Here is a 17,463-nt window from a genome sequence, read left to right as displayed (position 1 = left end):
TGGGTGCTGTTCCACCTGCATTCTTTCACCTCCACAGCTGCCTTCCCACTTCTCACTCACAGTCTCCTTTTCTTTCTCCTCCACCCCCTCGGCAGCTCTGCCTGCTCCTCTTGGTCCTGAGCTTGTGCACAAATGTACACAGCACATGCATGCACACACCACGTGTACACAGGTGCACCACTCTTCTTGAGGCAAAAGAAAAGGCCGGCCCTGCCCCTAACACTTCCCCAGGCCTGTCCCTTCTTCCTGCCCCGTCAGGGACCTAGAGTTTCCTTCCCGTGTTTCTTCTCCACGTGTGGATACCCATGTGTGAGTCACAGGATTCTTTTTCTTTCTTTCCTTTTTTTTTTTTTTTTTTTTTTTTTTTGAGACAGAGTCACTCTGTTGCTTGGGCTAGAGTGCAGTGGCCCAATCATAGCTCACTGCGACCTCAAATTCCTGGCCTCACATGGTCCTCCTGCCTCAGCCTCTTGAGTGGCTGGAACTACAGGCACACACCACTGTGCTTGGCTACTTTTTTTTTTTTTTTTTTTTGAGACAGTTTTTTCCTCTTGTTGCCCCAGGCTGGAGTACAATGGCACAATCTCAGCTCACCACAACCTCCACCTCCCAGGTTCAAGCGATTCCTTTCCCTCTGCCTGCCAAGTAGCTGGGATTACAAGCATGCGCCACCACGCCTGGCTAATTTTGTATTTTTATTAGAGACGGGATTTCTCCATGTTGGTCAGGCTGGTCTCAAACTCCCAACCTCAGGTGATCCACCTGCCTCGGCCTCCCAAAGTGCTGGGATTACAGGTGTGAGCCATCACACCTGGCCATTTTTTGTAGAGACGTGGGTCTTACCACGTCGCCCAGGCTGGTCTGGAACTCCTGGCTTCGAGCCTTCTTGCCTGCCTTGGCCTCCCAAAGTGCTGGGATTATAGGTGTGAGCCACCGCGGGCGGCCTGGATTCTCTGTGAGGTGTTTTCCGTTCTTCCCAGTTGGTCTCGTGTCCTGCGGGTGTGGGTTGTTGTCTGCCCCGTGTTGATCAGGTGGATCCTGCTTCTAACTGCTGGGGGGTGGGTCCATCCTGTAACCCTGCACTGTCAAGCGTTTCCCTATCTGTGAGCATGTGACTGGGTTCCAATTTTTTTTTTTTTTTTAAGACTGCCTTGCTCTGTCGCCCAGGCTGGAGTGCAGTGGCGCGATCTCAGCTCACTGCAACCTCTGCCTCCCGGGTTCAAGTGATTCTTCTGTCTCAGCCTCCTGAGTAGTGGGGATTACAGGCATGAGCTGATTTTTGTATTTTTATTTATTTATTTATTTCTGAGACAGTTGTCTTCTGTCGCCCAGGCTGGAGTGCAGTGGTGTGATCTCTGCTCACCACCTTTGTCTCCTGAGTTCAAGCGATTCTTCTGCCTCAGCCTTCTGAGTAGCTGGGATTACAGGTGTGCGCCAGCTAAATTTTTTTTTTCTTGTATTTTTAGTAGAAATAGGGGTTTCAGCTTGTTACCAGACTGGTCTTAAACTCCTGATCTTGTGATCCACCCGCCCTGTCCTCCCAAAGTGTTAGGATTACAGGCGTGAGCCACCATGCCCGGCCCTAATTTTTGTATTTTTAGTAGAGACAGAGCTTTCCATGTTGGCTAGGCTGGTCGTGAACTCCGACCTCTGACCTCAAGTGATTTGCGCGCCCTGGCCTCTCAAAGTGCTGGGATTACAGGTGTGAGTATTGCGCCTGGTGGATTCTAATTTTTAATGCTTGTTTTTTTTGTTTTTTTTTAATACAGGGTCTGGCTCTGTTGCCTAGGCTGTAGTGCAGTGGCTTGATCAGGGTTCACTGAAGCCTTGACCTCCCAGGCTCAAGTGATCCTTCCTCCTCAGCCTCCCGAGTAGCTCGGACTGCAAATATGCATCACCGTGCCAACTAATTTGTTTTGTTTTGTTTTGAGACAGAGTCCCACTGTGTCACCCAGGCTAGAGTGCAGTGGCACAATCTCGGCTCACTGCAGCCTCTGCCTCCCAAGTTCAAGCGATTCTCGTGCCTCAGCCACCTAAGTAGCTGGGACTACAGGCGCACACCACCATGCCCGACTAATTTTTGTATTTTTAGTAGAGATGGGATTTCACCATGTTGGCCAGGCTGATCTTGAACTCCTGACCACAAGTGATCTGCCCGCCTTGGCATCCCAGAGTGCCGGGATTACAGGCATGAGCCACTGCACCTGGCCTAATTTTGTATTTTTGGTAGAGATGGGGTTTTACCATGTTGCCCAGGCTGGTCTCGAACCCCTGGGCTCCACTGAACCTCCCACCTTGGCCTCCCAAAGTGGTAGGATTATAGGCGTGAGCTCCTGTGCCCGGCCTTGCTTGATTTTTTTTTTTTTTTTTTTTTTGAGATGGAATCTCCCTCACTGCATCCTCCACTTCCCAGGTTCAAGCAATTCTGCCTCAGCCCCTCCCAAGTACCTGGGACCACAGGTGCGTGCCATCACGCCTTGCTAATTTTTTGTATTTTTAGTACAGACGGGTTTCACTGTGTTAGCCAAGATGGTCTCGATCTCCTGACCTTGTGATCCACCCGCCTCGGCCTACCAAAGTGCTGGGATTACAGGCGTGAGCCACTGTGCCCAGCCTGCTTGAATTTTTATTGCTTGAAAATCTTTTTTTTTTTTTTTTTTTGAGATAGAGTCTCACTCTTTTGCATAGGCTGGAGTGTAGTGGCATGATCTCGGCTCACTGCCAGCTCTGCTTCCCAGGTTCACGCCATTCTCATGCCTCAGCCTCCCGAGTAGCTGGGACTACAGGCACCCGCCACCATGGCTGGCTAATTTTTTGTATTTTTAGTAGAGACGGGGGTTTCACCGTGGTAGCCAGGATGGTCTCGATCTCCTGACCTGAGGTGATCCATCCGCCTCGGCCTCCCAAAGTACTGGCATTACAGGTGTGAGCCACTGCGCCTGGCAAAGATCTTGTATTGATCATATTGTGTGTCTGCAACTAAAATATGCACATCAATTGAAATTAGAATTTTGAAAAATTGTGGATCATCATAAGCTGTGAGGAATTTTTTATGGTTTGAATGGCCATTACTAATATCCAACTGATCAAACAAATATTACAGTTTTTATCAGTAACAAGTAGAAATACTAAAAAACATTGGAAACATGTTTCTTGAGTAGGTGGGTTCTTTTTTCTCTGGTTAATTCATGCATTCACCGTTGAATATAAGCTATTGCTAAAATGATACAGATTTCAGCCTCAATTCTAGTTCTTTATTTGTTTTTTCTTTTTCTTTTTTTTGAGATGGAGTCTTGCTCTGTTGCCCAGGCTGGAGTGGAGTGAGGTGGTACAATCTCAGCTTGCTGCAACCTCCGCCTCCCAGGTTCAAACAATTCTCCTGTCTCAGCCTCCTGAGTAGTTGGGATTAGACCCATGTACCACCACTCCCAGCTTTTTTTTTTTTTTTTTTTTTGTATTTTTAGTAGAGATGGGGCTTTACCATGTTGGCCAGGCTGGTCTAGAACTCCTGACCTCAAGTGGTCCACCCGCCTCAGCCTCCCAAAGTGCTGGGATTATAGGTGTGAGCCACCATGCTCAGACCCTCAATTCTAGTTCTTTCTTTCTTTCTTTTTTTTGAGACAGAATCTTGCTCTGTCACCAGGCTGGAGTGCAGTGGTGTGATCTCGGCTCACTGCAACCTCTGCCTCCTGGGTTCAAGCGATTCCACTGCCTCAGCCTTCTGACTACAACATGCATCACCATGCCCGGCTAATTTTTTGTATTTTAGTAGAGATGGGGTTTCACCATGTTGGCCAGATGGTCTCGATCTCCTGACCTCGTGATCCACCCACCTTGACCTCCCAAAGTGCTGAGATTACAGGCTGAGCCACCGTGCCCGGCCTTTTTCTTTTTCTTTTTTCTTTTTTTTTTTCCTTTTTGAGATGGAGCATCACTCTTGTTGCCCAAGCTGGAGTGCAATGGCACAATCTCAGCTCACCGCAACATTTGCCTGCCGGGTTCAAGTGATCCTCCTGACTCAGCCTCCCAAGTAGCTGGGATTACAGGCGTACACCACCACGCCTGGGTAATTTTGTATTTTTAATAGAGATGGGATTTCTCCATGATGGTCAGGCTGGTCTCGAACTCCCGACCTCAGGTGATCCATCCACCTTGGCCTCCCAAAGTGCTTGGATTACAGGTGTGAGCCACCGCACCTGGGCTAGTTCTGTTTTTTAAGTTGAGAAACCTTGATAACATCAATTAGATAGGAATTAGCAAGATTTTTGTGTAACAATAGTGTCTAATTCCAAGTTGCTTGCCAAAAATTGACATAAAAAGCTAGTATAAAAAATTAATTATTCATCACCTCACAAGGGAAGTCCTTCCAGTTGCTAATAAGTTTTATTGAAGTGAAATTCACTTACCATCAGGGTCACCTTTTCAAAGTGTACAAGTCAGTGATTTTTGGTATATTCAGTCAAGCAACCATTACCTTGATCTCATTCTAGAACATGGTTCCAGTTTTGTGATATTACAACTATTGCTTTAACAGCACCCTTCTTCCTTGTCTCTGATCTTTTAAAAATAATTTTTCTTATTTTAGAAATGATACATGTTAATTGTAGAAAACTTAATTTTATTTATTTATTTTATTTTATTTTATTTTTTTGAGACGGAGTCTCGCTCTGTCGCCCAGGCTGGAGTGCACTGGCGCGATCTTGGATCACTGCAAGCTCCGCCTTCCGGGTTCACGCCATTCTCCCGCCTCAGCCTCCCGAGTAGCTGGGACTACAGGCGCCTGCCACCACGCCCGGCTAATTTTTTGTATTTTTAGTAGAGACGAGGTTTCACCATGGTCTCGATCTCCTACCTCTTGATCCGCTCTCCTCGGCCTCCCAAAGTGCTGGGATTACAGGCGTGAGCCACCGTACCCGGCCGAAAACTTAATTTTAAAAAGATAAAGGAAAAAATTAATAATCACTTATTAGCTATGCAGGTGTTTTAGCTTGTAGTGTTTGTTTCTCTGAAGTTATTAATACATATATATGTGTGTGTGTGCATATATATATATATATAGAGAGAGAGAGAGAGAGAGAGTTGGTGGGGGTGAGGGGGAGAGAGACAGGGTCTTGCTTTGTTGCCCAGGCTGGAGTGCAGTGTGGTGTGATCATGGCTCACTGCAGCCCCGAACTCTTGGGCTCAAGCGATCTTCCTGTCTCAGTGAGTATCATGAGTAGCTAGGACTACAGGCATGCGCCGCCATGCCCAGCTAATTTTTTTTTTTTTTTTTGAGACGCAGTCTTGCTCTGTCACCCGGGCTGGAGTGCAGTGGCGCGATCTCAGCTCACTGCAAGCTTCGCCTCCTGGGTCCACGCCATTTTCCTGCCTGAGCCTCTGGAGTAGCTGGGACTACAGGCGCCCGCCACCACGCCTGGCTAATTTTTTTGTATTTTTAGTAGAGACAGGGTTTCACCGTGTTAGCCACGATGGTCTCGATCTCTTGATCTCGTGATCCTCCCGCCTCAGCCTCCCAAAGTGCTGGGATTCCAGGCGTGAGCCACCACGCCCGGCCCCATGCCCAGCTAATTTTTAAGAATTTTTTTGTAGAGACAGGGTCTCCGTATGTTGCCCAGGCTGGTCTTGACCTCCGGAGCTCAAGTGATCCTCCTGCCTTGATCTTCCAAAGCTCCCAGGCATGAACCACCGGCCCAGCTTAATTACTTTCTAAATCTGTATACCGTCAGATCTTAGAGCCTCCCATCTAGAACACCAGGCTGAAAAGTGCTGTGGAGAAGAATAAGGCCGGAAAGGGGAGTGGGAAGGTCGGTCAGCAAGCGGGGGTGTTGGGGGCTTGGCAAGTTGTAAAAGGGGTGTCAGAAGAGGTCTTGTGGAGAGGGCAGCTTGAGGTGGAGCCGGAGCTCCAGGGAAGAGCTGGATGAGCTGAGGACTCCAGGGCCCCGAGGTGTGAGCGGGCCGGGGCTGGCAGAGTGGCCTTGTCTGAGGCCTCGGAGGCTGCAGGGAGACTGCGACCTGCCCCAGTGTGGCTGGGACACCAGCAGGGTTTTGAGGGCAGTGGGTCCAGAAACAGACCTGGGGTCCCAGGAGATGTGGGGAGACTGGCAAATGGGCACAGTCACAGGGCAGATGGTGCCAGAGGCTCTAACCAGGACTGTGACTATAGAAATGAAGTTGAACTGGGTGCCAGGAGAAGAGAATGACAGTCACTGAGACCACATCTCAGAAAGATTCGACGTCTCTTTCTGGGTGACTCCTTAAGAATTTAGTGGCTTAGCACAGCACTTACTACCTCACGGTGTGGGTCACGACTGGGAGTGGCTCAGCTGGGGGGCTCTGGCTCACCATCACTCATGAGTCCTCGCTCAGGCTGTGGCACGGTGGCTCACGCCTGTAAGCCCAGCCCTTTGGGAGGCAAAGGTGGGAGGATTGCTTGTGCCCAGAAGTTTGAGATCAGCCTAGGTAACATAGTGAGACCCCGTGTCTACAAAAAATAAACAAAAATGAGCCAGGCATTATGCACACCATGGTCCCAGCTACTTGGGAGGCTGAGGCAGGAGGATTGTTTGAGCTCAGGAGGTCCAAGGCTGTGGTGATCGTGCCACTGCACTCCAACCTCGGTGACAGAGCAAGACCCTGTCTAAAAAAAAAAAAAAAAAAAAAAAAAAAAAGCTGTGGGTGGGCTGCAGTCATCTGAGGGCTTGCCTGGGCACGGAGGGGCTGCCTCCCTGGCTCACAGGCACGGCATGCTGGTGCTGGGTTTAGCAGGAGGCCTCGGGTCCTCCCCACGTGGACCTCTCCATGGGGCTGCTTGGGTGTCCTCACAGCATGGTGGCAGCTTGCCCCAGAGCCTTAGAAGCCACACACCATTTTCACGAGGTCTCACTGGTCACCTGGTCAGCCCTGTTCGGTGTGGGTGCAGTGTGCCCAGAGACATGTCAGCTGGGAGGTGAGATGTGTTGGGGGCCCTCGTGGAGGCTGGCCACCTTGCTCGTCTTCTGCCTGCAGAGAGGAAACTCAGAGGGCTTCTTGGACACAAAGTGGTTGTGCCTTGAGGGTGCCCTGGGAGGAGGTTGGAGCAGAAGGCTTCTGGACCAGGGACCTGTCTCCCGCCTGGGGTCATGGAGTTCCCAGTGCCTCAGCCTGAAAGGCCTCGCAGGGACAAGCCCACTTCTGAGTCTCCCTCCAGACCAAGGGTGCCTGGCCTTCTGGACCCCACCTTAGTACATCAGCCCTAGGGAGAGCCTGGAAGGGTGGGGACTGGTCACTGCTGAGGGTGCCTCCAATGATGGGTCCTGGGCTGGTCAGCAGGGTCAGCGGGCTTCCCACACCCTCTTGCCATGCTGCTGTGGCCCTTGTCTGCCAGCGGCTGGTGCGGGGGGTTCCTGTGGTTTGCATGGCCATGTTGTGCATCTTGGAGGTCAGGCAGGTGGCTCCGGGCCGGGCCGCCCTCAGCCCTGCTCCGTGACTTGGGCTTGAGGTTGGGTGAGTTAAAGGCCAAGCAAGCCTGAGGCCAGCGTCTGGAGACCACCAGGTGTGCCTTGTGGCCCCCGGACCCCCCACAGGCCGTGTGGAAAATTCACCTTTAAAGACTTAGGGTATTAAGATGCAATGAAGCTTTCAATGTGGTGGGGCTACGTGCAGGGCCCAGGTAATTGGGGAAGGCATCCTGGGCTCACCTGTACTGCAGGTATTCTTTCTTTTGATTTAAAACCATCGGCCGGGCGCGGTGGCTCAAGCCTGTAATCCCAGCACTTTGGGAGGCCGAGACGGGCGGATCACGAGGTCAGGAGATCGAGACCATCCTGGCTAACACGGTGAAACCCCGTCTCTACTAAAAAAAAAAGACAGAAAACTAGCCGGGCGAGGTGGCGGGCGCCTGTAGTCCCAGCTGCTCGGGAGGCTGAGGCAGGAGAATGGCGTGAACCCGGGAGGCGGAGCTTGCAGTGAGCTGAGATCCGGCCACTGCACTCCAGCCTGGGCGGCAGAGCGAGACTCCGCCTCAAAAAAAAAAAAAAAATAAAAAAAATAAAAAATAAAATAAAACCACCACATGGGCTTTGCTCCACCGCTCCTCTGCTCTGCACCAATTTCCCTGGCAGCCTCGTGGGTGTGACCTTCCAGAACATTCTCTGTGTATTCACAATTTGTGCTGTGCACATCTCAGTGCGTGCAGTGACCCCTCAGAAAATGATCTTGCAATGTGTTAACTTGTTTTCTTTAACCTGCACATTTCTGTGACTCAATCCACGTCGGTGTGTCTAGATCAGCTTGGTTCCAGCAGCTGCGTGATGGTCCATAAAATCAGGCCGTCCCACTTGCTGAAGTAGTCGCCGCTTTATTCTTGCTTTCTGGTTGTCATCACCTCTCAGTGGTCCCTGTTCTGCATGGGGGGTTGGGTGGGGCTGTGGCTCCTGCCCACCGTTCCTGGCAGTCAGGAGCAGCTGTGCTGGGCACCTGGCTCTGGGCCACCTCCCTCGGGAGGAGCATCCTGGACTCATGGTTGGGGCCTGGCTACTCTTGCTGGCCGTGGCTGGGCTATCTGTAACTGGAGCCGTGGTTCTCAGGAAGGACACAGGCCATGCAGGGCCTGAAGGTCTCAGAATTCCCGTTGAGGGCCCCGGGAGGAGCCCACCTGGCCTCAGGTGGGAATTCTGAGAAGGAATAGGAATTCTGGGGCCCACAGTGGGGATTCTGAGAATTCCCGGAAGTCCCTGCAACACGTGAGGTTGAGGACCATGTAGTCTGAGCATCCCTGAAATCTACAGGCTCCTGTGGTCACCTGGGCCCTCCTCTCAGGGACTGTGTGCCGGGAGAAACGGGGCTGGATCTGGGTGTGAGGTCAAGAATCCAGGGGAGAGGCCATACTCTCAGTGTTCCTCGGCAGGACTCTAAGCGCAGGTCTCTGAGGCTGCCCAGCTGTTCATCCCCTCCTCGTAGGAGAAGCGCAGATCTCGTGCCTGAGTGTGCTAGGGTGCTGATGGGTGCCACCTACAGCCTACTGCCCTCACGCGGGAGTCAGACTGAACGAACTAGTCCAGATCCACAGAGACTTCTAAACCGGGCTTGATGCTGACATGGAAAGTACGCAGGGCTCAGATTTGGGGGTGGGGTGACTTAGTCTGGGATCAGGAAATGTGTAAGGATTTCTCGGGGTGGCTGTGACAAATGACCTCTAACCGTGGCTTAAGACGCAGAAATGTATTCTCTCACCGTCATGGAGGCACATGTCAGAAACTGAGGTGTCAGTAGAGCCACGCCCCCTGAAGGCACTTGGAGAGGGCTCTTCCTTACCTCTCCCCACTCCTGGGGCCCCAGGCAGTCCTTGTCATCCCTGGGCTTGTGGCCGCATCACTGCAGTCTCTGCCTCTTTCTTCCCTTGGTCTTCCCTTCATACAAGTCTGCGTCCAAACCTCCCTCTTCTTCCTTCTGTTAAGAACCAGTCACTGGATTTAAGCCCTTCAATCCAGTATGACCTCATCTTAACTTCATTACATTTGCAAAGACCCTAATTCCAAATAAGGTCACATGCACAAGTAGGGGGTGGATGTGGGGTAGGACCCAAACTTGTCTTCATCGGGAACACAGCTCAGGCCACCACAGAAAAAAGCGGTGTTGGAGCTGGGGGCTGGCTGACGGGCTGTGAGCAGTGAGGAGCCGTCCAGGGAAGAGTGTTGAGGCTGGCGGTGTGAGGAGGTCAGGAGGCCACCTTGGAAGGCCTGAGGCCAGGTGGCCGAGGCAGAAGATGTGGGGGACGCCCTTTGGCCTGTCTGCACCAGCTCCCCTGAGGTGGAGCCTTTCTCAGGACTGGGCTTCTTGGCCATCAGATGTTCCCACCGGGCTGTGTTCAGCCTCAGAGTCTATAACTGTGTTTCCAGGCTGGACAGTGTGGCTCACACCTATAATCCCAGCACTTTGGGAGGCTGAGGCAGGCGGATCACTTGAGGCCAGGTGTTGGAGACCATCCTGGCCTTCATGGTGAAACCCCGTCTCTACTAAGAATACAAAAATTAGCCAGGCATGGTGGCACGTGCCTGTAATCCCAGCTACTCGGGAGGCTGAGGCAGAGAATCGCTTGAACCCAAGGGGTGGAGGTTGCAGTGAGCCAAGATTGCGCCATTGAACACCAGCCTGGGTGACAGAGCGAGACTCCATCTCAGAAGCAAAAAACCAATCTATAATCGTGTTTCCTTTTTTAAACAGGAAACTACTTTGCTTCGCACTTTTTCATGGGAGGAGAGAAATTTGACACCCCCCACCCTGAAGGTTACCTCTTTGGAGAGAACATGGACCTGAATTTCCTGGGCAGCCGCCCAGTCCAGGTGGGTCTGGACAGGGCTCTCACTGGGCTGTGGGGGTGGGAGACCCCGTCCCCAGCGGTCTGCATCCCAGCCATGAGGGCAGACGGGCACCAAATCACCCCTAAACGGGCAGAGCTCCTGACAGGGTTCCAGTTGAGCTTGGGTGTGGACACGTGCCCTGGAATGGGGTGTCCTGGTGCTGCCCCTTAGAGGCCAGATGGCCAGGGGCAGGTCACTGTGAAACAGAGCAGCCATACTGAACGGGTGCATCTGGGTTGCAACGGCTGCAGAACGTTGTGGATTTGATTCCAGCCTTCTTGGATGACTTTCTTTTTTTTTTTTTTTTTTCTGAGACGGAGTCTCGCTCTGTCGCCCAGGCTGGAGTGCAGTGGCGCGATCTCGGCTCACTGCAAGCTCCACCTCCCGGGTTCACGCCATTCTTCCGCCTCAGCCTCCGAGTAGCTGGGACTACAGGCGCCCGCCACCACGGCCGGCTAGTTTTTTTTTGTATTTTTAGTAGAGACAGGGTTTCACCATGTTAGCCAGGATGGTCTCGATCTCCTGACCTTGTGATCCACCTGCCTCGGTCTCCCAAAGTGCTGGGATTACAGGCTTGAGCCACCGCGCCCGGCCGGATGACTTTCTTTAAAAGGAAAAATAGTATTTACAGACCCCGGGCATTGTGGCTCATGCCTGTAATCGCAGCACTTGGGGAGGCTGAGGCGGGCAGATCACCTGAGGCCAGGAGTTTGAGACGAGCCTGGTCAAAATGGTGAAATCCTGTCTCTACTTAAAAAAAAAAAAAATTAGCCGGGCGTGGTGGTTTGTGCCTGTAATCCCAGCTACTCGGGAGGCTGAGGCAGGAGAATCACTTGAATCTGAGAGTTGGAGGTTTTAGTGAGCTGAGATTGCGCCACTGCACTCCAGCGTGGGCAACAAAGGGAGGCTGTCTCAAAAAAAAAAAAAAAAAATTTACTTTCCCTAGAACAGTGGGCAAGAGACATGGTCCAAAGGAGAAATACAGACAGCTGGCTAATATCTTCCCCTCATTGCCGGAGGAGGGTACATTCGAACACTGTCATAGTACGCGAGTACTGTGAGCTGTCCGTTTGTTCAGCACACGTTTGGCACCTGCTGTGTGCCTAGCACTCTTCCAGGGTCTAGGGTGAAGGCAGACCCCGCCTCTGCTACCTAGTGGGAGTATAGACAATTAACACAGGACAAATGGGTAGAAGAGAGGGCAGAAAGGGAGACGCCACTGGAGAGGCCGTGGCTGAACCAAGCCGTGATAGGTGGGAAGGAGGCCCCTCCAGGAGGAGCAGAAAGGCAGGGGGCCCTGGGAACAGAGGAGGAGGTGAGAGGGTGCAGGCCTTGGGGGACAGGAGGCCAGAGGAGCCAGTAAACGTTGGGGGATCTGGGGGCTCAGCCTGGGGCGGGGGTGCTCGTAGGAAGCTTTGAGGATGGAAAGGGTGGGGCCCAAGGAAGGGGCTGAGGTTGCTCCGGGCAGTGATGGATGTGGGAAGCCTGGGAGAGCAGGTTGGGGATGGGTGGCCCCAGCGGGCAGGAATCGGGCGTTGAGGCTGCCTGGCTGGATTTGCTCAGGGTGGTTTGGTCCTGGCTGTTGCATGTGCGGGCTGTGTGGCCTGCAGCTTCTACCTGTAAATGAGGACAGCGTACCCACGCAGCCTCTAACACGGGGACGAGAACCCAGGGATACTCGTTGGGGCTGTGGCCGCTGCACCCTGGCCCGTTTTCTGTCCTTGGCCGCTCCTGAGGGAGTCACCTGTGGCCCTGTGGTTTTCCTCCTAGTTTCCCTACGTCACTCCTGCCCCTCACGAGCCCGTGAAGACGCTGCGGAGCCTGGTGAACATCCGCAAAGACTCCCTCCGGCTGGTGAGGTAAGCTTCGCCCTGCCCCTGGGGACCCTGTGGCTCTGTGGGGCACAGCCCGGGGCAGAGGTTCTGGCTTGTTTGGGGAAAAGGGCAGGTGGGAGGGGCCCCAGTTTCTGCCCCCTCCCGTGTGGAATCAGAGGCTGCCCTGGGCTGAGTGAGGGAAAGGGCATGTGGAAAGAGAGTCATTTAGCCAGGGCTTCTCAGCTGTGCCTCACAGGGACCCTGGGCAGTGTCTGGAGGCAGCCAGGTGGGGTGCCCTGGCATCTCAGGTGGGTGCCAGGGGTGCTGACTTCCCGCCATGCACAGGACGGCCCCCCACTGCCAGGAATGACCCAGCACCAGATTTCAGTAGGTTCAGAAACTGCCTAAACCAACTAGACTTGAGGCATCTGGGGCTGTCTCTGAACCAAAAGCATGTACCCCATCTTCTGTGGGCAGGAAGAAGGAGAGGCTTTCATGTCCAAATAGGAAACGGCCCCCATGTCTGCTGGAGAAGTGGGCTGTGTCCACAAAGCTGCCTCCACGGCCCTCAGCCTGGCAGGGCAGGAGGCAGCCTCCGCGGATGTGGCCTCTGATCCGCTGCCTCTCTCCACCGCCTGGGGTAGGTACAAAGACGACGCTGACAGCCCCACCGAGGACGGCGACAAGCCCCGGGTGCTTTACAGCCTGGAGTTCACTTTCGACGCTGATGCCCGTGTGGCCATCACCATCTACTGCCAGGCGTCGGAGGAGTTCCTGAACGGCAGGGCAGTGTGAGTCCCGCAGGCGGCTGGCAGCAGCTGGGCTGGGGGTCCCCGGACTCCTTGGGGAGGCTTCTCTCTGCCTTAGTAACCAGAGGGAGAAAACGAATCCCTACTCTCTTACCATAGTCCCAGGACTTTACCACAATGTGAGGGGCTTCTCCCACCCCAGGGACTCGCCTCTTCTCTGCGGGAACCAGCTGGGGTCCTGTGACTCATTTCAGTTCCGATGCTGCCTGGAGTTTGTGCAGCACATGGAGGGCCCAGTCCCACAAGACTGCCCCATTTCAGATGCCAGTCATAAGCCCCCACTGCCACCTGAACTTCTCACCAAGCAGCCGTAAATCAGGCTCCCACAGCCCACTCCTCAGGCTTGGTCAGTTGCTGATGTGGCTCACAGAAGCCAGGGAAACACTTGGCTGATGTTTGTTGGTTGATTATAAAGGATCCAGATGAAGAGGTTCACAGGGCGAGGTGTGGGGAAAGGGGTGGTGCGTGCCACCTTCATATTCACCAACCTGGAAGCTTTCCCGAAAACCGCATATTTCAGGGCCTTTTCTGGAGGCTTCATCACGTAGGCAGGATTGATGATTAACTATGTCTTCAGCCCCTGTCCCCTCCCTGGAGGATGGGGCTTGGCTGAAATTCAGTTCCAGGTTTTTTTGTTTTTTTTTTTTTTTTTTTGAGACAGAGCCTCACTCTGTTGGTCAGGCTGGAGTGCAGTGGCGTGATCTCGGCTCACTGCAACCTCCGCCTACCAGGTTTAAGCGATTCTCCTGCCTCAGCCTCCTGAGCAGCTGGGACTACAGGCATGCACCAGCACGCTTGGCTAATTTTTGTATTTTTAGTAGAGAATGAGGGGTTTGCCATGTTGGCCAGAATGGTCTCGATGTCTTGACCTCACGATCCCGTCCATCTCGGCCTCCCAAAGTGGTTTTGTTTGTTTTTGAGACGGAGTTTCACTCTTGTTGCCCAGGCTGGAGTGAAATGGCGCGATCTCGGCTCACTACAACCTCCGCCTCCCAGGTTCAATTGCTTCTCCTGCCTCAGCCTCCCGAGTAGCTGGGATTACAGGCATGTGCCACCATGCCCTGCTAGTTTTGTATTTTTAGTAGAGACAGGGTTTCTCCATGGTGGCCAGGCTGGTCTCGAACTCCCGACCTTAGTTGATCCACCTGCCTTGCCCTCCCAAAGTGCTGGGATTACAGCCGTGAGCCACCAGCCCGGCCCGCCTGGCCCAGGTTTTTGTTTGTTTTTCCTCAGGAGCTCTTCGACGACATTTCCAAGTTTCTAATCATGGCTTGGTCTTTCTGGCGGCCAACCCCATACAGGAGCCGAGAGTCACCTCACTGACACGTAGACGCTCCTGCCACCCAGGACATTCCGCGGGTTTGGAGTTCTGTGTCGGGAGCAAAGATCACGGACCAAATAATAGAAAAAAGACGCTCGTAGCACGCTTGTCGCTCAGGAAATGACAAGGGTTTTAGAGGACTCCGTGTCAGGAACTGGGGCCGGGGCCAAATATTTATTTTTTATTGTGTCACAATTACATATTTGCACTTTCAGAGGTTTTATTTGAAATAAGGGCCCTTCTGGCCCTGAAAGTTTGAAACGTGCGACTTCAGCAGGAGCTGGCAGGACCGCCTCCAGCCTACAAAGGCACATCTGCCCCAAGTGGCTTTAGGGACAAGCAGGAGTGTACCCCCCACCTTCCTGCATTGGAGCACAGTGCTCAGTGGTCAGCTTTGCATCTGGTGATAGGGTGTGGTTGAGAGCCTAGCCTTTGAATGTTGTCCCCACTGAGTGGCTTGGGGCACATGACTGCTTGTGCCTCTGTGTCCTCAGCTGGAAATGCGGGTGGGTGGTGTGAGGAGGGGACCGTGTGTCCTGTGCACAGCCCCTCATGTGACAAGTGCTCCTGAAAGGAGCCTGAGTGCTCGAGCTGAGGGGCTGGTGGAGATGACTCGTGGGGCTTCTGAGGGAACCTGCCACCAGGTGAGGCCGCCCTTGGGCTCTGGCCCTGGGCTCCCCGGCAGCCAGGGCTCTTCCTGTGGACCAGCACTTGGGGGAGGAACAGGTCCCTTTTTCTGGACTTTGTTCTTTGAGGCTCTACCTTGCCCTGGCACTTGATTTTATATATATATATGTATTTTTTTTTTTTTTTTTTTAAGATGGAGTCTCACTCTGTCACCCAGGCTGGAGTGCAGTGGTGCGATCTCAACTCACTGCAACCTCTGCCTGCCGGGTTCACACCATTCTCCTGCCTCAGCCTTCCAAGTAGCTGGGACTACAGGCACCCACCATCACGCCCAGCTAATTTTTTGTATTTTTAGTAGAGATGGGGTTTCATCGTGTTAGCCAGGATGGTCTCGATCTCCAGACCTCATGATCCTCCCACCTTGGCCTCCCAAAGTGCTGGGATTACAGGCGTGAGCCACCACGCCCGGCACAGATCATATTTCTTTAATGACACCAGAAATGCATGCCTGTGTGCTATGACAGGCATGGAATTATTGGGTATAGGAGCATTTGGAGTGACCAGGGCAGGCCCCTCTGTCCCCTTCTTACATCCCACTGCTTGGGGTTGAGTGTGTGACACCCACGGGGCCTGGTGCCCTCCTCAGGCCTGGCCAACATGATGGAGGAGCTGGGCTTCTGGGGCCTGGTGCCCTCCTTGGGCCTGGCCAACATGGTGGAGGAGCTGGGTTCTGGGGAGATGTCCGGGGACTGCCACAAAGGGGGTGTGCGCCGAGGTCACAGGCCAGTGTGAGTGAATGGTCTGCCCCCTGCCCCCCAGCGCTCAGGGGTTGGGTAACCATCTCGGGTGCGCTTGAAGAGAGGGTCCCACTGCCACCAGAAAGGCTAGAGAGAACAGAGAAATGCCCTGCCAAGCCTGGCTGGTGTCACCCTGTCCTAGACCCCCAGGGGCTAGTGACGAGAGAAGTGCCACAGTCCCCCTGTCTCAGGACCTGGCGCAAGGCCAGCTTCCCCTCCCAGCGGGGATCACAGAGAAAACAGTCCCCTACTCTCAGGACCTGGTACGAGGCCTGATTCCCCTCCCGGCAGGGATCACAGAGCAGGAGCAGCTCCAGGACCTGGAGGCCGTGTCCAGGCACCCAGACCCCATCCAGCCTGCCAGTGCTCCATCCATTTGAGCTGCAGGGCAAGCCACCCTCTCTGCCTCATGACAGGGAAACTGAGGCTCAGACAGAGGGGTGTGTGCAGGGCTCCACAGTTCACAGGAGAAAGCTGAGGTCCACCTGAGGGCGGTGTCTTAACTGTGCGTTTTACTGAGGCTGAGCCTGGGCCTCCCCTGTAGTGCGTCCTCCCACACTGGGCTCTGGTGGCCAGGGCAGGCCTCTTCTGCCTTTGTGTGTACAGTGGTGGCCCTCCCACACCCCACCCCATCTCTGGGCTCAGTGTGCCTTTGTCCAGGAGAGCCAGCCCTGGCCGCAGGCAAGCAGGGCGGTGTGGTGGAGGGAGGGGCTGTGGGGTGTGAATTGGGTTCCTGCATGGAGTTTTATCAGACATGAAACTGCTTGAGACACCTGTCTTAGGGATGCACTCGCGCCTGGCCTGTGGCGAAGACATGCAGAAGGGTGTTAAGAAGAGTGAGATATTGGTGACCATCTCAGGGGCCCTGACGGAATGATAAAACCACAGCGGGACCGGTGTGGTGGTTCACAGGACACAGCCCCAGTGTGTGCGGACACATGAAAGAGCAGTGTTGACGCCTACCACGTCTGAATGCTGAGGAAGAGAGACCCGCGGTGCATGTGGCCACCATTGTGCCTCGCTCCCCGGGAGTGATATATGGGTCTCTGCTGGGGCGGAGAACAGGCCGCTGGGAGCAGGCGTGAGGGTTGGGGAAGGAGCATTTTGCACTGTGTGTACTTAAGTACTGTGTTCATTCTAAAAGTAAGCACTCAAGCTGGGCGCAGTGATTCACGCGTGTAATCCCAGCACTTTGGGAGGCTGAGGCAGGTGGATCACTTGAGGTCAGGAGTTCGGACCAGCCTGGCCAACATGTCGAAACCCTGTCTGTACTAAAAATAAAAAATTAGCCTGGCATGATGGTGCACACCTGTAATCCCAGCTACTCTGGAGGCTGAGGAAGGAGGAGCACTTGAACTCGGGGGGCAGAGGTTGCAGTGAGCTGAGATCATGCTGCTGCACTCCAGTCTGGGCGACAGAGCAAGACTCTTATCTTAAAAAAAAAAAAAAGTAAACCAGCTTAGCACCCCCATCGAAAGGAAAAGCACAGCCACACTGGGGGATGTAGCAAAGGGATTGGGCAGGTGTGGGCTCTGGAAGAATCGTAGCCGGGCCTGACGTGGGCAGAGCTGCATGGTGAGCCGAGAGGCTGTGGAAGGCCCTGGAAGGTGAGGGCCACGTGGTCATGTAGGCTGTTTGCTGTCCCCCACAAGAGAGGGTACCCAAAAGATGTCTGCAGCCCTGCCAGCTTTCAGAGTGGGAGGGGCGGGCACGGAGGGCCCTCGCCCTGCTGCAGTCTCACTGCCTGCTCTCGGCTCC

The 17,463-nt window shown here is 53.8% G+C and overlaps 1 protein-coding gene across 13 annotated transcripts in view; it reads left to right on the top strand.

Moving 5' to 3' along the window:
• Positions 1 to 17,463, top strand: part of MGRN1 (mahogunin ring finger 1) — a 77,389-nt gene that overhangs the window by 24,967 nt on the left and 34,959 nt on the right. For all 13 annotated transcript variants that reach the window (XR_004179883.1, XM_009195908.4, XM_003916482.3 and 10 more), the window contains exons 2-4: positions 10,201 to 10,319; positions 12,108 to 12,196; positions 12,796 to 12,942. Coding sequence is in view for 12 of the 13 variants with exons in the window: in XM_003916482.3 (XP_003916531.1) it covers positions 10,201 to 10,319; positions 12,108 to 12,196; positions 12,796 to 12,942 (355 nt within the window). In the remaining variant the exon portion in view is untranslated. The remainder of the gene's footprint in view (positions 1 to 10,200; positions 10,320 to 12,107; positions 12,197 to 12,795; positions 12,943 to 17,463) is intronic.

This window comes from Papio anubis, chromosome 18 (genome assembly GCF_008728515.1).
Source record: "Papio anubis isolate 15944 chromosome 18, Panubis1.0, whole genome shotgun sequence".
In the NCBI taxonomy this organism is placed as follows: Eukaryota; Metazoa; Chordata; class Mammalia; order Primates; family Cercopithecidae; genus Papio; species Papio anubis.
This window is presented reverse-complemented; position numbering and strand designations above follow the sequence as displayed.